At 42.1% G+C, this 17,771-nt stretch overlaps 2 protein-coding genes across 2 annotated transcripts in view; one reads left to right on the top strand and one right to left on the bottom strand.

Moving 5' to 3' along the window:
* The window catches only part of GPR39 (G protein-coupled receptor 39), a 76,539-nt gene extending 61,297 nt beyond the window's left edge, over positions 1-15,242 (top strand). The window contains exon 2 of the mRNA XM_085320939.1: positions 14,719-15,242. Coding sequence (XP_085177065.1) covers positions 14,719-15,242 — 524 coding nt within the window. The remainder of the gene's footprint in view (positions 1-14,718) is intronic.
* The window catches only part of LYPD1 (LY6/PLAUR domain containing 1), a 16,862-nt gene continuing 12,836 nt past the window's right edge, over positions 13,746-17,771 (bottom strand). The window contains exon 3 of the mRNA XM_085320962.1: positions 13,746-15,847. Coding sequence (XP_085177088.1) covers positions 15,612-15,847 — 236 coding nt within the window. The 3' untranslated portion in view covers positions 13,746-15,611. The remainder of the gene's footprint in view (positions 15,848-17,771) is intronic.

The raw sequence follows: 17,771 nt of genomic DNA, 5'->3' as shown, positions 1-17,771 counted from the left end.
CTCACTTACAACAGTGCCCAAACCACCCTCTTTTTAAACCAGGGTAACTCACGTCCTGGTCCTGGAGTGTCTTTGGAGCTTGGCGGTTCTTGAAGTGCTCTAAAATGTAGCAAGAAAGCAAAGCCAGAAGATGAGAAGGAGAGAACATCCCTTTCAAGAAARCATCTGAAATTTCTGTTCCTATGTTTTTTTTCTAAGTCTGCCCTTTTCAGTTGCTGTTTAAACACAAACCTATAAACCTACTATCCCCTTATAAAATGAAATAGCCTTCTTTAAAAGAATGAGCAAACAAACAGTAACACCATCTTCTGATTTATTGGTGTGTTGTTTTGTTTTGTTTTGTTTTTTTTCGAAGKTAGTCTCTAACAGGCTCTTCTGTTGTGGCTACAAACATTGCATTGTACATAAGATTTTCCTGTTCAGATCAATTTGCTAAAGTCTCATTTAGTTTCAAAGTGGTTCATTTTGTTGAGGCTTCATTTTGTTCAGACTAGCAACTTAAGAGGTTTCCTGTAGCTTAGAGAGATTGCTTTTGAATTGGTACATTATTCAGTCATGAATTGTTTCTTTAGTATATGAGCAGCTGAGTGGAGTTTTTGTTACAAATATGAGTTTGAGTGCAGAACAAATACAATTTTGGCAAACAAAAAATGTAAAATTAAGCCTGAGTCTTCATCGTATGCTGTGATGCTTTTCTATATATTGTGTATGGGAGGGGGGTGTTGTAAGTACTTAGTGAGAACCTCCTGGAGGGCATAGTAATATGATTGACTGTGTGCAGAAGTTTAAGTCTACGGGCTGTAKCCTATGGTAGAAATATGGGTAAAGTGGTCAGAAACAAAACTATTTCCTATTAGCAGAAGATACAGAAAAATAATTTTGGTCTTCTTGATTGGCTACTAATTTAATAGGTCTTCAGTTGCCTTCAGCATCTGATCCTGTTGCAGTGCTCCGGGAGGATGTAGCAAGGTTGCAGCAGTAATCGAACCTGAACCGCATGATGAGGCAGCGGCAAGGGCAGCCAGTGCCGGGCACCCGCCTTTCGAGGTGGTTCTCCTCCGTGCTGTCCCCTGTTCTTTATCAGTGTATACGACTGCGTGCGCCTAACTTGGATTAGTTTTCATCTCTGCAGTTCTTTTTTTTTCTTTTTTTATCCAATAAAGTTAACTTGGGTAAATGGAAAGCAGTGGGAGAGAAACGTCTGTTTTTCACAGATGTCGTCTCTTAACATCGGAGAGATTGTGCAGATGGGAGATGCCTGTAGCAAATCAGATGACAGCGTTTGCTTAGCGTGTGGCAGAAAAATGGAGGACCTTGCGTATTCCAGTGTATTAATACAGAGATTTCGGGGCCTGTCTGTGCCCAGAAGCAGATCACCTGCCCCGTTTTGCTGCAGTAGGCTTTGCCAGCGCAGCCACGGCAAGAGGCTGCCCTGGTTTCAGCAGTCTGGTTTGTACGGGCAGCGCAACTGCCCAGGGTAGCGTCCCACCAAGGGCCCTAGCTCCCTTTCGTCAAGGAGGTGGRAGTCCCTTCTTGTTCTGATATCCTGAAATTAAAAACAAAATCTTTCTTAATCTTGACTACCTTAAGAAAATTTCCTTCTTAGGAGTTACAGTTTTGCTCTCCAGCAGGTGAAAACCTTACAAAGCTAAAGAAAAAKGAACCTAGAGACTCTCTCACCCCAGGATGTCGTAGCCGACGGGTCTGAGCAGACGAACTTATTTCAGAGTAAGAGCGAGTTCTGGGAAGGGGCGAGCAGTGAAGGTGCGGTGGATGTAGCAGCGTGAAGCAGGCGGGCAGAGCAGCTCCTTGATTCTGTAGCAAGATCCGAGGCGATCGGGCTGTTTATTTCTGCCATGGCACCGGCCCAGCTGAAGACCAGCAACTGAACGTAAGGGGCAATGTAAATACATAGGTAAGCCCGTAAACATTTATAATTGTAGAAAAGATTTAATGAAAAAAGGAACTGAAAGAGGGGATTCTGAACAAGCCAATAGCATATACAATGCTTACATATGATACTTCTTTTTAATTTTAGTTGCTTTTTTAATGAACGATAATCCATAGTCTAATCTAAAATGCGCACATTGTCCTTTCAGTTGCTGTAGATAATGACATTTAGGCATTTTTTYCTCTTGTTCATAGTCATGTATTTATTATATGTGAAAAGGTTATTGTAAAAGTCTTTTCTCCATGCCGGTGGTCTTGTGTGCCCAAAGCTGGAGCAGCTGCAYGAGGCTGGAAGAGGAAATATGTTTTGTGACTTAAAGTAGTGTAGATTCAGCATGGGGAGTATTTAAGAGGGTTGTGTCCTTGCTAAAATCCTGTACTTCACTGTGCTCTGGAAATCATCGTAATTATCACCGGATTCCGGAATTTCCATTAAAAATGGCATAATTGAATCAAATGCCTGGTTACATCTTGACTTCTCTTCCATGTTAATAGGATTTTCTCTAAAACACAGTCTTGTTCCCGTATTTTCTAGGGCGGGAGGAGGGAAGGGAGAGCAAGCTGCTGGATAATTGGTGCTCTGGTTTAATTAGTTTTCTCAAGTCTGCAGTAATATCTTACCATTCTTAGTGTTTGTTGGAAAGGTGCTACAAAAGATAGAGAAAGCAGCATGCTGCATTTCCACCTGGAATACTCTAGTTTGCAGTGGATCCACCTCCAGGAAACAAAAGAGARTTAAAAGACGAGCAAAAATGTACCCCACAAGACTTGGGTAAAGAAAGGAATACAGAGTGCTTTTTTTTCTAAAGCTAAATATTGTTATAAGGGGATTTGCTTTAAATTCATTAATTAAAAAATATTAAGAAAATCAGCAAACTGGCTTGATGTCTTCTAATACTGAGATGCGAGATGAAGGCTGTACTTGAGGACAGGAGCGAGAAGTGCTGTCTCACATCTGCTGCGAGATGTTGCTGCGCGCGGGCCAGATGAGACRAGACTAACTGAGAGCAAAGTGTGAATGTCAGAGCACAGACAAGGCTCCCAGGAGAACAGTGTCGGCTCGCTCGCTGGCTCCGTGCTCGGGTGTTTATTTGAATGCCCTTTCGCTGAGCCCTCCTTACCTGACTTTGAATTAGGCTCCTGCCGTGGTTGTGGTGGGGGGAAGGAATACTCCTTGTCTTGTATCTGGTCTTGGAAAAAGCTTGAGAAAGGCGATTATGATATGTTTGCACTCGTTATGGTTCTCTGGACAGCTCCAAAATGTAAATAAAAGGAGATGCAGGTGTTAGCAGAGAAGAGACTTTGCTGAAATGCAAATAGTGCTGCTCCCTGAGTGGTCTTCTCCTGGGGAAGCTGGAAGCCCCACAGGGTTTTTATGAGCATGAGTTTTGGGTAGTTTTGCTGCTTAGAGGCTTTGATTTGTTTTATCAAAGGATAGATCTAATTTAAAGAATAAAACTGCCTTGTTTTTTAATAGTTCTGTTATATTTCCTCCATTAACATGATTGCTGGTACTACTTCTACRGATCAGACTGGAATTTAGTCTTCATTCACCTGCAGCTTTGAAACTGCCACTATAACTATGTTGGAGATGCCTGAATCAGTGTTTCCCCCGTTTCCCCTCTCTTGTGAAAGATAGCCGTCTTCTGCTGTGAAATACTTCATTTCTCATGGCAGTGTTTCCAGGCAAGAACAGCTTAGTAACTCTCCTACAGATTATGATCTTCCTTAAATCTTAAAACAAATTGGTTCTGAAGATGTGTGAAACTTCACTTTTTAACACATTTGTTTSCTTGTTTTCCTCTGAAAAGGTAAGGGATCTATTCAGATTAGAAGAATACTCACCGCTGTCAGAAAAGGAAGTTTATTGGTGCGGTTAGAAGCACGCAGGAGGCCTTGGTGCCCCTTTTGCCAGGCAGCTCCCTCCACCCCTGCCGCCCTCTGGCCCCGCGCTGCGGCTGCCTCCCTTACCTTCAGGATAAACACAACTTCTTAATAATACAGATAGCCTTACCACTAGGAATAAATATCTAAAAAGTATATGTATTATCTTATAATGGTTGTAAGAGCAAGCCACACGAACGTGGGGTTAGCTCCAGAACCACACGTGAGCGTGGTTGCACACATGAGTGCTGTGGCCAGGCTGCAAACCACGGGTGGAGGAAGAACGGGGACGGTTGGCGGGACTGACGCCGGGACATGGTGTGGGAACTCTTCATTTTCCTCCCACCATGGGAAACTGGGGTGTCACTATCCTAGAGGACCGCCCTGGTCCCTCTTCATCAGGGACAGATGAGAAGAATAGCTTGGACGTTGGCCCCAAAGTTCAAGCGCCCAGTGGCCGGCCTCGCGTCTCTCCCGCTGCAGCTGCCTTCGCGTGTTTCTGCTCTCCACTCTCAGGCTGTCGTTTCCTGTTTGAGGCTTTTGGTGGAGGATTTCAATGGCTGCACGTAATTTTTATGGCAATTTGCTCTGTTTTCTCACTGCTGCTGAACACAAACGCCAATTGCTTTTGTTTTTTAAAGCAGCTGGCGATCGTGATCTTGCTACCACTTACGCATCCATAATTCCATTTTCAACTTGCTAGCTATGGAGCAGCAAGTTTTCTTCATTTGATGGTTTTCAGTACAAAAATCTGACTTGGAGATTGATAATATCTGTGCAGCCTAGGAGGAACTTTGCCGATTCCCGCTATGACAATTGGTTCCACATAACATGTAGCTCAAGCTTGTCTTCCTGGCAGAGCCCTCAAGTATCTTGTGTATCTGCTGATCTAATATTTTGGCTCCCTGTATTGGTATTCTGCTGCTGATTCTTCAATGATTTCTCCTGCTGAATTGCAATAGATGAGCTGTTTAATGTTGCAATGGCTGATTTTGTAATTTAAAAACAAAAAAACCCTCAATTCCAAAATGTGTTTGCTAGTTAGAACTCTGAATTTAAATGAGATTTATATGGAAAATGTATTTTTTCCATTGTTTCTCCAATGCAGAAAGAAAACAATTCTTCACTCTTTCGTAAAGGAAATTAAAGCAACCAGTGCAATAAGTTWTTTAGCAGGGAAGAAGCATCAATAAAAACAAAACCTGTTTCCTAGAACCCATTTGTGTCCRTATTAGTGTTTTTAAAAATATGCAGAAATAACCATTTCTGATAAAACATGTATTTTCTGACAGCTGCAACGTTAACATTTCTGAAGAGGAACAGTTTGAAACGTATTTATTATACCGCAGTATGCCGTCAGGTGATGATTATATGTACATTGCCACAATGTATTTGATCTTCTTTTCCCTCGAAGTAGCCTTGAATTACACTTTTTTGCGGGTGTTTTTTGCGGGATTTGCTATAGGGAGTGGCGGCTCGCGGCTTGCCTTGCCCCCGAGCGGCGGTCGCCGCGCAGCGGGGCTCGAGGCTCGGCGGCGGCGGCGGCGCCCCGAAGGCCACCGGCCGCGCGCCGGGCTCGCCGCCCCTGCGGCACTCCGCGCCGGAGAGGAATYACCCGGTTAAAATACCGTGGATTGAGCCGTCGGGTCTCTTTAAAGTTGTGCACGTTTGAAATTGAATTACAGCTGATGACGAGCGCTGAGCGGAGGTTTTGCAATTACAAGGGTAAAGCCAAGTTGCAAGATAAATTCGTATTTTGAAGTGTAAGTTCTAACTTAATAAGCAGACGTGATAACTGGCCATTAAACAGTCAATCTTCCTCCTCCTAGCAGGAGCTTGTGCGGGGGAGATTTCCAAAGGTGCTGGGGTGGCTGTGTAACCGTGACAGTAAGTGTGTTACCTTGCCCATAATTATTTTTAAGTATTGTGATTTCCACTAATATGTTTCCCGTAATGTATGATCTTGTCTTTTAAAAAGCATATCGGGACTTCAACAACTCTTTTTGCAGGAAGGCTGCTTGCGTTCAGTAACAACGCCTCTGTCAYGAAACTTCCTTGAGCATTTTTAGCTTTTTATTAGTGCTTGCACTGTGAAAAGACAGTATTTAAAAATATTTGAGAAGCAAAACTTGACCCTATTAAGAACTGAGGATAATTGCCAGGTATTTTAACTTGCTGAGAAGTAAAACTGTAAACACTTGTGTCCTAATTAATTATATTCTGCATATCTACGTTTCCCTGACAACTTCAGGTGCAACTGATACCGCTCTACCTAACGGCTGAGGGTTGTTGAGTAACAGTGCAAAGCAAAAATAGCGTCCTSCTCTGAAGAGCTCTGTTTGTCGTTAGCTAGAGAAGTGGGTGAAGGGATCCCCAGAATCTGTTATATTTTAATGTTGCAGTCGGAAAAGATTTTGCTGTGTGCAGGTTGTCCTGTGAGCCTCAGATGGAAAGATGAATTTGTGATGCACGTTCCTGAAACATGACTTGAAACTTTGGCTTGGCCCCATGGAGGTCTCTCATGATGTTCTCCTCATTTAGTGGCAATGTTTGTGTTTTTCAGCCCAAAATTCAATCTATAGAAATTAGAATCCAGAAGTTTTTTTAATGCCCAGAGCAAGAATTGTAGATGGTTAAAGTATGAAGGAGATTGAAGGATCCTCCCCCTGCAAGAAAGCTCACAGGCTTCTGGGCAAGTATTAGAGATGAGGGCTGCTGGTAACACAAAATTAGCCTTGTCCTTTGCCTCTGAGCAACTGATTTGATATTTCTGTGCTGCTTCCAGCCTCGAGCWGCTCCTCCTTGCCAGTCAAGGAGAAGGAAAACGTGCGACTGAGCAGGGCAGACGGCGGCTGAGCAAGCGGTGGGCGATACAGGGATTGCTGGCAGAGAGGCATCGTCTGCGCTCTGTTGTTTAGATGTGTCTTTGATTTGACCCAAGATTAGTCCAAGCCTCTGACAAGCCAATTTGATGGCAATGATCTCCTAGTAGCTACCACAAGGGTATTTGCAGGGGAGCAGAGTCTGAGTGAGTAAGTAAACTTCAGCCTGCACTAATATCTCCTGGGTCTCAGTGATGACTTACATTGGCATCTAGGCACCTCTGTGAAATGAAGCATCAAAAGCAGCTGCGGGTGATTTTCAGATTGCCAAGGGTGGCAAATGCTTCCGTGATATTCTTCTCAGTACCCCCTGACGGCTCCACTTATCTGTGGAAGCTTTGAATAGGGATAAAAATAAATTCCCTGTGTTTTCATTTCTGCACACTTGAACACATTGCTGCTTTGAGAAAAGAGCTGCTGTTTACAGGAAGAATGCAATGCATCTCCCTAACATTTGTGACTTAGCCAGACCCTCTATGGTGTCTTCAGCTGGGAGAAAGACAACTTTGTGCAACAGAACAGCAACATGTTTATTAAAATCTTGCAGTGTTGCACCAAGAGRCAATTTGGTGCCTGTCATTTACTGCACGGCTCTGCAGGACAGCAGTGTCCTCATCGCCAAACCACGCACTCTAATGAGATGTATCRTCGTTGTAGAGCCACTGTGGAGCCCAAAACCAGCTAATAGACACCAAATATACCCAGATTCTTSTGAAGGCTGTGGGAATTGCTGGTCCATTGGTTTTTGCTGGAAGCTGTTGACAGGATCAGATGTACATGGAGCTGGTTTTCAGCTGTGTGTCCCAGGGCGTGTGGTTAGTTCTTCCAGCAGTATTTATGAAGATAAGTTGTTTGTTACTGGCTTCTGTTCAGCTTTAACCCGTTYTGAGAAGGGCAGTATCTTGTCAGCCAGAGCWACTCCTGAGCACTTGGAGATTCRTCTGCTTGTGCTGGTGACAAAAATRTTGTCTTGTGRCCTCCTTTATCCTTTATCCAATCCTGGCGGTATTGGCACAGATGGGAGAAGGGGCTGGATTTTGCCTAAGTTTTGTGGTGCTATTGGAACCCCATGGTCTGCAGGCACGGCCGCCCTCACAGCACGGGCGACAGGTAACTGCTGCGCAGAGATGAGGAAACTCCCACTTGCTGCAGACCGTGGACATGTAGCAGCCCGTTCGGACCCAGATGCAGATCCCAAACTGRGCTGGCAGATCTGTTTGGTGGTTAGAACAAGTCTGGTGATAGGGAAGTGGCTAGGAGACACGCACCTCAGTGCCACCTCRGCAGTTACTGCCAGGGTAGTTTACTTATTGCCTCCTTCCCTTCTAGAGTAGTATTTTTGAAAGGCAAATCTGTGATCCTGAAAGTTGGGGGTACAAGCAGCAGAGCTGCCAGGTAGCTTGAGCTCATACAAAATGTATGTAACACATAGTGACCAGTTTCAGGGAACATCAAAATTTATTGTCCCTTGAACTGAATATTGACRCAGACAAAGCAGCGTCAATATTTATCTCTCAGGTTAATACATTTTTACATTCACCACAATATATATCAATATGTGTTTATTATTATTATWATGTTTGTCCTTCAGCAGAGGAAACTTGCATGGTGGGTGAAAGACGGAAAAGGGAGACTCGCATTAGTATTCTTTCCCTGTTTTAAACTTCATCAGATACTTTATCCTGTCCTTGGAGCACATTGCACTCCTCATTCAAGCAAAACTCTTATTGATGGTTGTGACACTCTATGCACTAAGGCAGTAATTGATTTTTGGGAAATGTAAAGTTAACTGTCACCAGTACAAGGAGCAGTGGAACCATCACTTCTGTTTTTATAGACTAGTTACTTGGTGGCGCTTTCTGTAGTAGCTGTGTAACTAAAAAGGATGTACTTAACCGCTTATAGAAACTGAGACATACAGCAGGGTACAAGACATAAACTGACACGGATTTGATTCTCTGATCTATCCTTGAATCACTGCCTACAAAATGATGCTGTTAAAGTTTAACAGAGTGACATTGCAAATTTGTTAGGAACCTTGTGTTAAGCTTGTCTCTTACCAGTCTTTTCTGTGGCACTCTGGTTCTGATTTCCATCTGAAATTTTATTTATAGGCATTCTTTAATACTACGGAGAATACAGTGGCGTATTTATTTGGGCCATCTGCATTTTGTCCATGAAGCAAGTGTGTGCGGGCAAGAAAAGAGAGTGTGGCTGCTCCCTTGTGTCTAGGGCTCATCCTCTCTCTGTCGTGGTCCTGGTTCTAGGGCTTGGAGAACAAGGTGACAGAGATTTCCTAGACAGATGAGGGCAGGTTACCCAGAAGGGGCAGAGACACAGTGGACAGAAACACGCTAGACTTGCAAGTCTACAAAGGAGTTTTAGCGCATGCTTTGTCCTAAGGAGCTGGTTTAGGTGGAGGTATCAGCAGAGAGATCATCCCAGGAGTTAGGCAGAACCACTGAAGAAATGCTTCTGTTCTCCTGTGCTTTTAGTCCTCCCGGCCTCTAACAGAGGAGAGGTGAAGGGTTAGGAAATAGAGACCAGAAGCAGTAGGAAAAGGTATGTTTCTCTCTCCCAACCCCTTCCACATACTCCTGCTCAGTGAGATTTTTATTTGCTGTTTATCAGAGATAGAGGGCTTTGATCCCCATGTTGATCTGGATAGTGGCTGAACATCAGGTGGTTACCAGAGGCTGTTAAATGCTAAAAGTTTGGCTCTGAAGGTCTACCCAGTTGCAGATGGAACAGAGAAACTTCTCCAAACTCCTCCCTATGAGAAGAAATGTCAGGAAATCAGCGTGAGCGGAGATGGTGCCCTCCTGGAGATGCTGCAGTCTTGCTGGACTGAACGCCCCTGAAGGAGCGTGGTCTCCATCGCTCCCGCTCGCTCAGCATTGCCAAGCAGGGTCAGCCCCCTCCGGTGAGTCTCCTTGCTGCGTTTAGGACTCAGAATCACAGCGAGGAAAGCAACGTCTGTGTGCAAGCTGACATCCAAATGATAATTGTCAGTAGAATAGAAGCAGGTGGCCGCTGAGGTGTCTAATGCAGGCGCAGGGGCRGGCGACGGAGCGGCAGGCGCGCAGGCAGCGCTGCGTCGCTCCGCGGTGGCAGGGCAGCGCAGCGGCCGCAGGCACGGCGCGCGCTGAGGCCGGGCTCGCCGTCGTGACGAGAACCTGACAAAACCATCAGCCAGTGACTCAGGGCCCTGCCTACGATGAAGGGCGCGTTGACTTCCTCCGGGTGCTGGTTGAAGTAATAAACAAGCACCAAAACCCAGCTCTGAAAAATCACAGTGGTAGTGCTAGATTCTGTGCTTTTTTTTTTTTTTTTTTTTTTTTTTTTTTTTTTTTTTTTTTTTTTTTTTTTTTTTTTCCCTCCCTTCTTTCCTTCTCCTGAGCTGGTAGCGACTCAGTTAATGACCACCGGGAAGCCACGGAGAGAGGATTTGCTTGTGTTTTGGAAGTTATTTTTAGCAGAGCCAAGCAGGGACCGTGAGCCTTCTTCGACATTAGTTTTGCTTGATGATGGTAAACTTAATAATGAGGGATGGGCTCGGTGCTTCCCCTTTCGGGAGCTGCCGCCCCGCCGTGCGGCAGGGAGGCGGCGTAAGGCTCAGAGCATTAATGTCACGTTACACCTTGGAGTAGAGAGTCGGGCCAAGGAGGCGAATGCAAAATGAGAGCTTAAACCCCTCCCYGAACCAACCGCATTGCTGCCTGCACTTGACTCGTAACTCGGCGACCATATGCTTATATTCCACCGACGATTGCCGTTTAAATGTCAGTTTGCAAGCAGATGTTGAGACCCTTCCTTTGTGCCATTAATTGAATCGCAGCGAGGCAAAGTTTGTGACTGAAGCCTGCCTCAGCTAAGGGTGATTGGCGCCGCAGCAGGCTCGGTTCAGCGGCTGCGGCATCCCAATAAAACACGTTCTTGGCATTTCCTAGTGACAATTATAATTTTGGAGGCGATTGCAGGTTTTCTGGGTTGGTTACTAGTGGCCAGGACAGAGTGTGGAAATGTTAAGACTATGGAAGGAGACAGGTGTAAATGCTCAGGTGCAGGAAAAAGAAAAGATTTAAAATCTGTTTGATAGAAGAATTARCAAAATCCGAAAGGGCGGAGAAGGAAGCCCTCTGTACTCAACCAGACGTTAGCATGTATTTAAAATCCTTCTCAATAAAATCCGTAATGAATTTAATTCAGTTCCCCTATGGCCCAGAGGAATGTTCTGAGTAATAAAAAAGTATTGTTAAGGGAGAGACGGCTGCCAAACTCCTATTCTGTGCCAGTGATGCATATTCATATTATTGGCACTTAAACGCTAGGTTTACTTTACTGCCTAAATGATCCTTTGTCGCATATTAAGAATTAATACTATAAGACACACTTCCGAGAAGTTGCAGTAACAATTCCCAGTTTAAATCATTGTTAAATTTGTATTTAATAATGTGGGGAGGGGGAGGGAAGGGGCAAATTAAATAACAATTGAACATGCCATTGCCTGCTTTGGGTGAGCTGTTTTGTGGCTGGTTTATAACTTAACTTTTTAAAAATGGTTTTAATCAATCTCATAACACTCTTCATGTCTTTTTTTTTAAGTTACCTTAAACTATCTGCATCAATGTTAAGTGAATTATAGGTTAAAATGCTTATTTAAAGGTTGGGATATATTCACTTACGCATAGCCAACTAGGTAAAACAAGATCTCCTGGCTTTGACTTGCRCAGCTTAATGCACTTTCGAAGATTAAACCAAGCACAGTGACTCCAACGTATGTTGGAAATTTCAAGCACTAGTGATGGAGGCTGTTGGACCTCACAGCACTCCTGTATTTATAAACATCATTATTACACAGAAGATAAATCTGTGCCCTCTTCTAGTAGCTTGTGTCACTTCAGTGCGTTTGCAAAATTGAAAAAAATGGCACTATTTTCTTCGGTTTCAGAAGTGGAAGGGGAAGTTGGATATGAGACAAAGTGTGTAGGAGTTTAATTCCTAGCAGGCAGCAAGGTCTAGGGAAAAATACATCAGTGCTGGTAGAAGATGCAATCTGTTTTATATTCTAGTGGATGCAAAGTTGTTTAAGCATCTTCTGCATATTACATTACAAAAAGTAGGATTTCTAGAACACATGTTCAAGTTCAAATCGATTGCAGCAATAGTTCAGTCAAAATATTTAATATGCTACAGTCTAAATAAGCATATAAAGATCTTTCTTTGATACACTTAGGTTTACATTATACCTCCAAGTCAAGTGTAACAGTTAGAAAGAAAAAAAAGTCTCTTTTTTTCTTTTTTTTTTTGCCAGCATGTTTATTTACATGGTGCAGCTCCTTTAAAACAATGAGCATTTTTTCAAGGGTAAAAATGAACAAGTATTCATCTCTGGAAAAAAATGACAAAATTTACAAAGAMAACTACTCCCGCCCACCCCCCAAGACTAACCTCCAGCACACTATGCAAGGGCACAAGCAGCTCATTTTTTCACTTGCTGTACACACAGCAAAATATTAAATTCTTCAGAACAAAAATGTCTCAAAAAATCTAAGTAGGAATCTTAAACATTTGGCAGTTYGGACTGAAAAGAAGGGTCAGTGGCAAAGAACTCAGATACAAGAGAAGAAATTAAACATCTCAGCGCACTCTATTTGGGATTAAAGAGAACGCATGCACTGTTTACTCATGATTTTTCATAACTGTTTGTAATTTAGAAAATTGTGTATTAATCAGCAAGATGAAATATCTTGCTAATCTATCTTTCTAATTAAGAATGAAGATTTATTTAAAAAACAGAGCTTATTTTTCTCCCTGAAAGAGATCATCTGGTAAAACATGACAAGAATTTTGTAGGCCTTGTTTGGTGGGCTGTAAATATTTAAGTTACTCCTGGGGAAAGCCCCCCAAAAAACGGGCTGATCACAAGTCCCTGTTAGGGCTCCTGATTGCAGACTGTTCCTTCCCAGGACAGCTACCCCTATGTTTGCTCTGCTGACAGCAGAGAAAAAACACCAAGACTAGAAAGTTTGCAGGACTCAGAGCTCAGATCAGGTTATAAGAGCAAGAGGCTCGCACATCGCAGGATCTGGAAAAACGGGGCAAGGCGGCAGAGAAAGAGAGGAATAGCGCAGCAATGGGGCACAGCATCGGGTAGGAAGGGGGATGAAGACAGAGACTGTGGCCAAGAATTATAGGAGGTAAAGAACAGAAAATGGAAAAGATAACTGCATTTATCACTTACCTGCAAAAACAGGCTTTTTTTTTTTTTTTCTTTCCAAGCCTGACAGTCTCGTGTTTTATGTTCATATGCTGCTTTCCCATTCTTCAAGAGTATGCTATTATCAAAATTAAATGTAATTGCAAACTAAATGTAATATTAAGTGATCAAGGAAGCAAGGGATCAAGAGAGTCTTCTATTTGGTATTATGACAATGATTCGTAAAAAGAAGAAAAAAGACTTTCAAGAAGAAAATTAACTTCTTTWAAAATAATCTAAAATTTCACATCTTTTTGCTTGATTCTGGGGGAAGTGGTAGTTTCAAAGTTACCTTTTTTCTCTCTTTTCCCCACACTCTCCTCTAGATTTATTTCTTCCTGCTAGCAAAATACCATTTTCTGTCTTGAAAAAGCAGGAAATGCATCACTTCTGAAATGCATTCCTACAACGATCTGTTTAATACGGTTGTAGATACGAAATCTGACTCACTCTAGACAGGTAATTATTAAAATGTTTCTGTGCTTCTGTTCGGAAATTTAGACTTTAGAGATTTAAAAGGTAAAAGAAGCCTGCTGAAATTTTAAGTCGTGCACCATGAAGATACGCCCTGCTGTTTTGTGTATCTGCAGCAGGGAAGCCAACCTGCAACTTCTGTTCCCACTWCGTGCGCATATAAGGCACATTTGCTGTGAAGAGAAAAATAAAGTGGAAAGTGTAAAGTTTCAAATGCATTTTTGTTTTAGAGGTAATGCTTTTTGGAGGGAAGTTTTTGGAGGGAACTGGGGAGGTCTTACTTGCACACCTTTGTATTTTTTTTTTTTTTTTTTTTAAAGACATCAGGATTTCCTGCACTTACTCTTGTGTGCTTTGGGGGCAGCAGATGCCAGCGAGGATTTGAATGCCTTTCCCCTGCTCCGTTTCCTACCTTGAACCAGAGCTTCCTGAAGTTCACTGATACAATACACTTGCTCAGTGCTGCAGTCCTCCATGCATGCCTGTTCCTAAAGGCAGAATTTTCAGACATCCAACATTTAAGTTACCCTATTTTTAATGCAGTTAGTGATGCAGCAACATGTATTTATATTACAGATTTAAATACAAAATGGTCAGATACCACATTTTTAAGCATACTTTATAATTTAAAACTGCTTACACTTCCATGACTAGGCTTAGGTTTTTCTCATTTACATTCATAATTTAATTCCACTGGAATTTGATTTTTAAGAAAGCCYGACGTATTTTAATTACCATAAAAAGATCCATACATATTTTACTTAAAAATATCTTCTGTAAGAGGAAAGTTACCAAAAATAACACCAAATATATTATTATGCATACATTTTTTTTGTAAAGTACAAACAAGAATCTGATCTCTTCTGGGTATTGCCTGATCTAATATGGCTATAGGTTGCTATTTTGTATGTTTTTTAAATAAAGGGAAAAACACAAGAAATGTAAAAACACAAAACAAAGCAAAAGTCCATTCTTTGCAAAGATACAAGTATCAGTGAAAGAACACTTTGAAAATTAATAAACAATGGTTGGTACAAAAAACACTATCTAAGCACTGTGTAGTCTTTATCAGAGCATATGTTGCACTGACCTTGAAACAGTTATTAGAAACAACAACAAAAAAAATGCTACTGGCAGAAGAGGCTGTCAAGCAAAACATTGAAAATTTGGTACTATTTCCTAACAAGTAAGTGCAGAACTGATGCTTAATATTTTGTGGGGTTTTTTTTTCCACATACGCACACTCTTTCTTCCTCTTTTCGTACCCAGGACTGATCGTTGCAACTCTGGCAATATGCTGGATGCCAAACCAGGTTAGAAGGATCATGGCTGCTGTCAAACCGAAGCAGGACTGGACTGTCCCCTACTTCCGRGCATACATCACTCTTCTTCCCATTGCCGACACTTTCTTCTACCTGAGCTCGGTGGTGAACCCCCTCCTGTACAATGTCTCCTCGCAGCAGTTTCGCAGCGTGTTTCTGCAGGTCCTTCGCTGCCACCTGACCATTGAGCACGCCAAYAAGGAGAAGCTTCGGAGGGCCAATCTCAACTCCAGAGCAAGCAGCGGCCGGTCTCTACGCCCGCTGATCTTCAGAGCATCGAAGCGTGCTTCTTCTACAAGGAGCACTCACAAGGTTTTCTTAAGTACTTTTCAGAATGAAACCAAGCCTGACTGCAGTCCAGAGAAACCAAGTCTTGAATCAGTGGAGCCCAATTTGGAAGTAATGCCGCTAGAGACTAGCTTACAGCCCAGTTCAGATGTACAAAATGGCCTTTGTGAACATGAAATATGACTTTATAAAGCAAAGTTAATGATCAATAAGGAACTTAAAAACACAGAAATTAAAATGACTGGGGATTGACTAACTCCATCTTAAAAGTAAGATCACAGATGATAGATTTGTTTCCAAATATGCAAAAAGAGCAGGCGTTCGGTATGCTGCTGTTGGGATTTTTTTAATATTTAAGTGCACACTGGAAATTCAGTCTGCTAACTGCATTCATTAGCTGCCAAAAATATCAGCCCCTCTCTTCCCCAAACCACTGAACTTCCCTCTCTTTTGACAGTGATTTGGAAGCAAATAGAAAATAAATTGCAGTGTCTTTGAAGAAACGAGGAGCTAGAACAACCTCTGTCAGAGCAAAAAAACTTTGCTCAAAGTTTAGCAATACAACGACAAAAGAGCCAATTTAAGGAGCAGAATGGTGGTTATCACCGGAGCCTTAGGCGCCGCACCAGAATTCCCTCTCTTTTTAGGCCGGGGCCCGTTGCAGAGCGGAGTGTTGCAGCAGCTGATACAAACAGAGTTCACTTTCCCTGGAGAACAAAAAGACTGGTATCCAGCAGACGCTATCAGACATGCTGCTGAAGATGCGCAGGACTTGCGATACATGATTCCTGTGACACAGAACAAAGGTTACTTAGCGGGACATAAACATGTTTTCCTTTACAATAGGATTCATRTTTGAAAATGACTGGGTATTTTGGAAAAACAGTTTATATTTCCATAGCAGACCTGGTGATTTAGCCACACATCTTAGTTATAATAAATGGCTGAAAGCCCTGCACTGCTAGGAGAATCACTCTGTTTTGGATTTTTTCTTTTTTTTAGTTTGGTTGCAACTAAAACAAATTATAAAATGCATAGTATGCATATACATATTTTTATGCATATAAAATGCATAGTGTGTCAATCAAGCTTATAACCAGAATTTTTTATCTTTTGAAATAACATGTTTAAATAGCTAAAACTAAAATAGAATTTGTTTGAAAATGAGTTTGGTTTCTATTGCTGAACATGTCTGAATTGTCTTAAGGTATGTCTACATAATTAGTTTTCTATGCTGTTAATTTATATTTTGAAGTTGTTTTTTGTTYCCCCTTTTTCTGTTCCTTCGCCACAGAGACAAGTAACCAAGCGTTATCACAAAATGTAAAACAAAAACAAAACACAAAACTTGAAGGAGTAACACTTTTCCAGGAAGTGTCAGTTCTTGCTATCTTTGGTGTTAAAAAAGAAAAAAAAAATTCATCTGGATAGAAACAGCTCTTCTTTTAAATTCAAAGTATCCCCTTTAAAATCTTATTTCTCAAATGGTTTTTATCTGATGAAACTCAGTACTTTCCCATGCACACAGCTGTTATTTCAAAATGTTTCATAAAGGCTGCAAAATACCATTGTATTTTCCCCCCTTCCCAGTGGGAAATAGTTGTGGCAGTTCCACTTCTCATTACTCTAAATTTTTCCTGCAAGTGAGGCGCTAGAAACTGGATGTTGGAAAACGGTACATAATAGTGGAGATTTGCCCATATCACTTGGGAGGGGGCACAAAAAAAGAGGCAAATATTTCTACAGATGATAGTAACAAAACTTTAGAGAATCCATCTTCTAGAGCAGTAGTGATTTTTCCTTCTAAAGGACACAGCAGCAGGATTCCCATGAAGAATAATGACTCTGTATCCTGAAGCACAGTTCCACCAAGTTTTTAAATAGACRGTTATAAAGACATTTTTTGGAGGGGATGAGGTAGACATATGACCTGTAAGTACTGAACTTACAGTACGTACATATATTTATTAAATCCCCAGAGACTTAGAAAGTATTACAGCACCTGCACTCTGGTAGATGTTTCTGCAGTGGCAACTGCCATGGCCATGTACAGCAGCACAGCACTTTTAATTTGAGTTACACTCAGAAAGAAGGGTTTCTTGGCTTCAGATAATTTTAATTAAAGCAATTCTTTTATACTGTCACAACATTTCTGCCATACCAGCAATGCAGGGGCTTCCTTGTTTTGTGTTCTCCCTCCCCTCAAATCTGAACTCTGGAATGTATTTTAAAACTACTTGTCTAGTTAAAACTTACAAAAGGAATCCCTAAAGCCAGTGTTAAATCTTCCTCTGACTCCAGTGAGCTTCAGTCAATCACTACAGCAGGCAGAGTCTTTCCTCAAGAAGGACTGTTCCAACCTTAACAGCCAAGACACACAGATCAAGAGGTACAATCTTTAGTTTGCAAAAAGCAGAGTGCGCCGTCTCTCCTGACAAACCACTGCTGCCAAGGGGCCTCAACCACCTTGCCACTGATAGGTTTATGACACTGAAACCCCCACTTGTTTCCCACAACGCTAGTCGTCTGTGTTTTTCCTCCACTCCTTCAAGGACAGAAGCAAATGTGACCCTTCCCATGGCTAGGATTAACTTTTCACCTTCCCTTTCTCTTGTATTCCATGAAACTAAGCACAGTGATTCCCCACCCCCATCTCTAATCCAGCACACCTCCTCATCATAAAGCATCCTTCCCTGCATCTACAGACATGTA

This window comes from Rhea americana, unplaced genomic scaffold (assembly GCF_003343005.1).
Source record: "Rhea americana isolate MKP2758 unplaced genomic scaffold, rheAme1 scaffold_67, whole genome shotgun sequence".
Classification (NCBI taxonomy): Eukaryota; Metazoa; Chordata; class Aves; order Rheiformes; family Rheidae; genus Rhea; species Rhea americana.
This window is presented reverse-complemented; position numbering and strand designations above follow the sequence as displayed.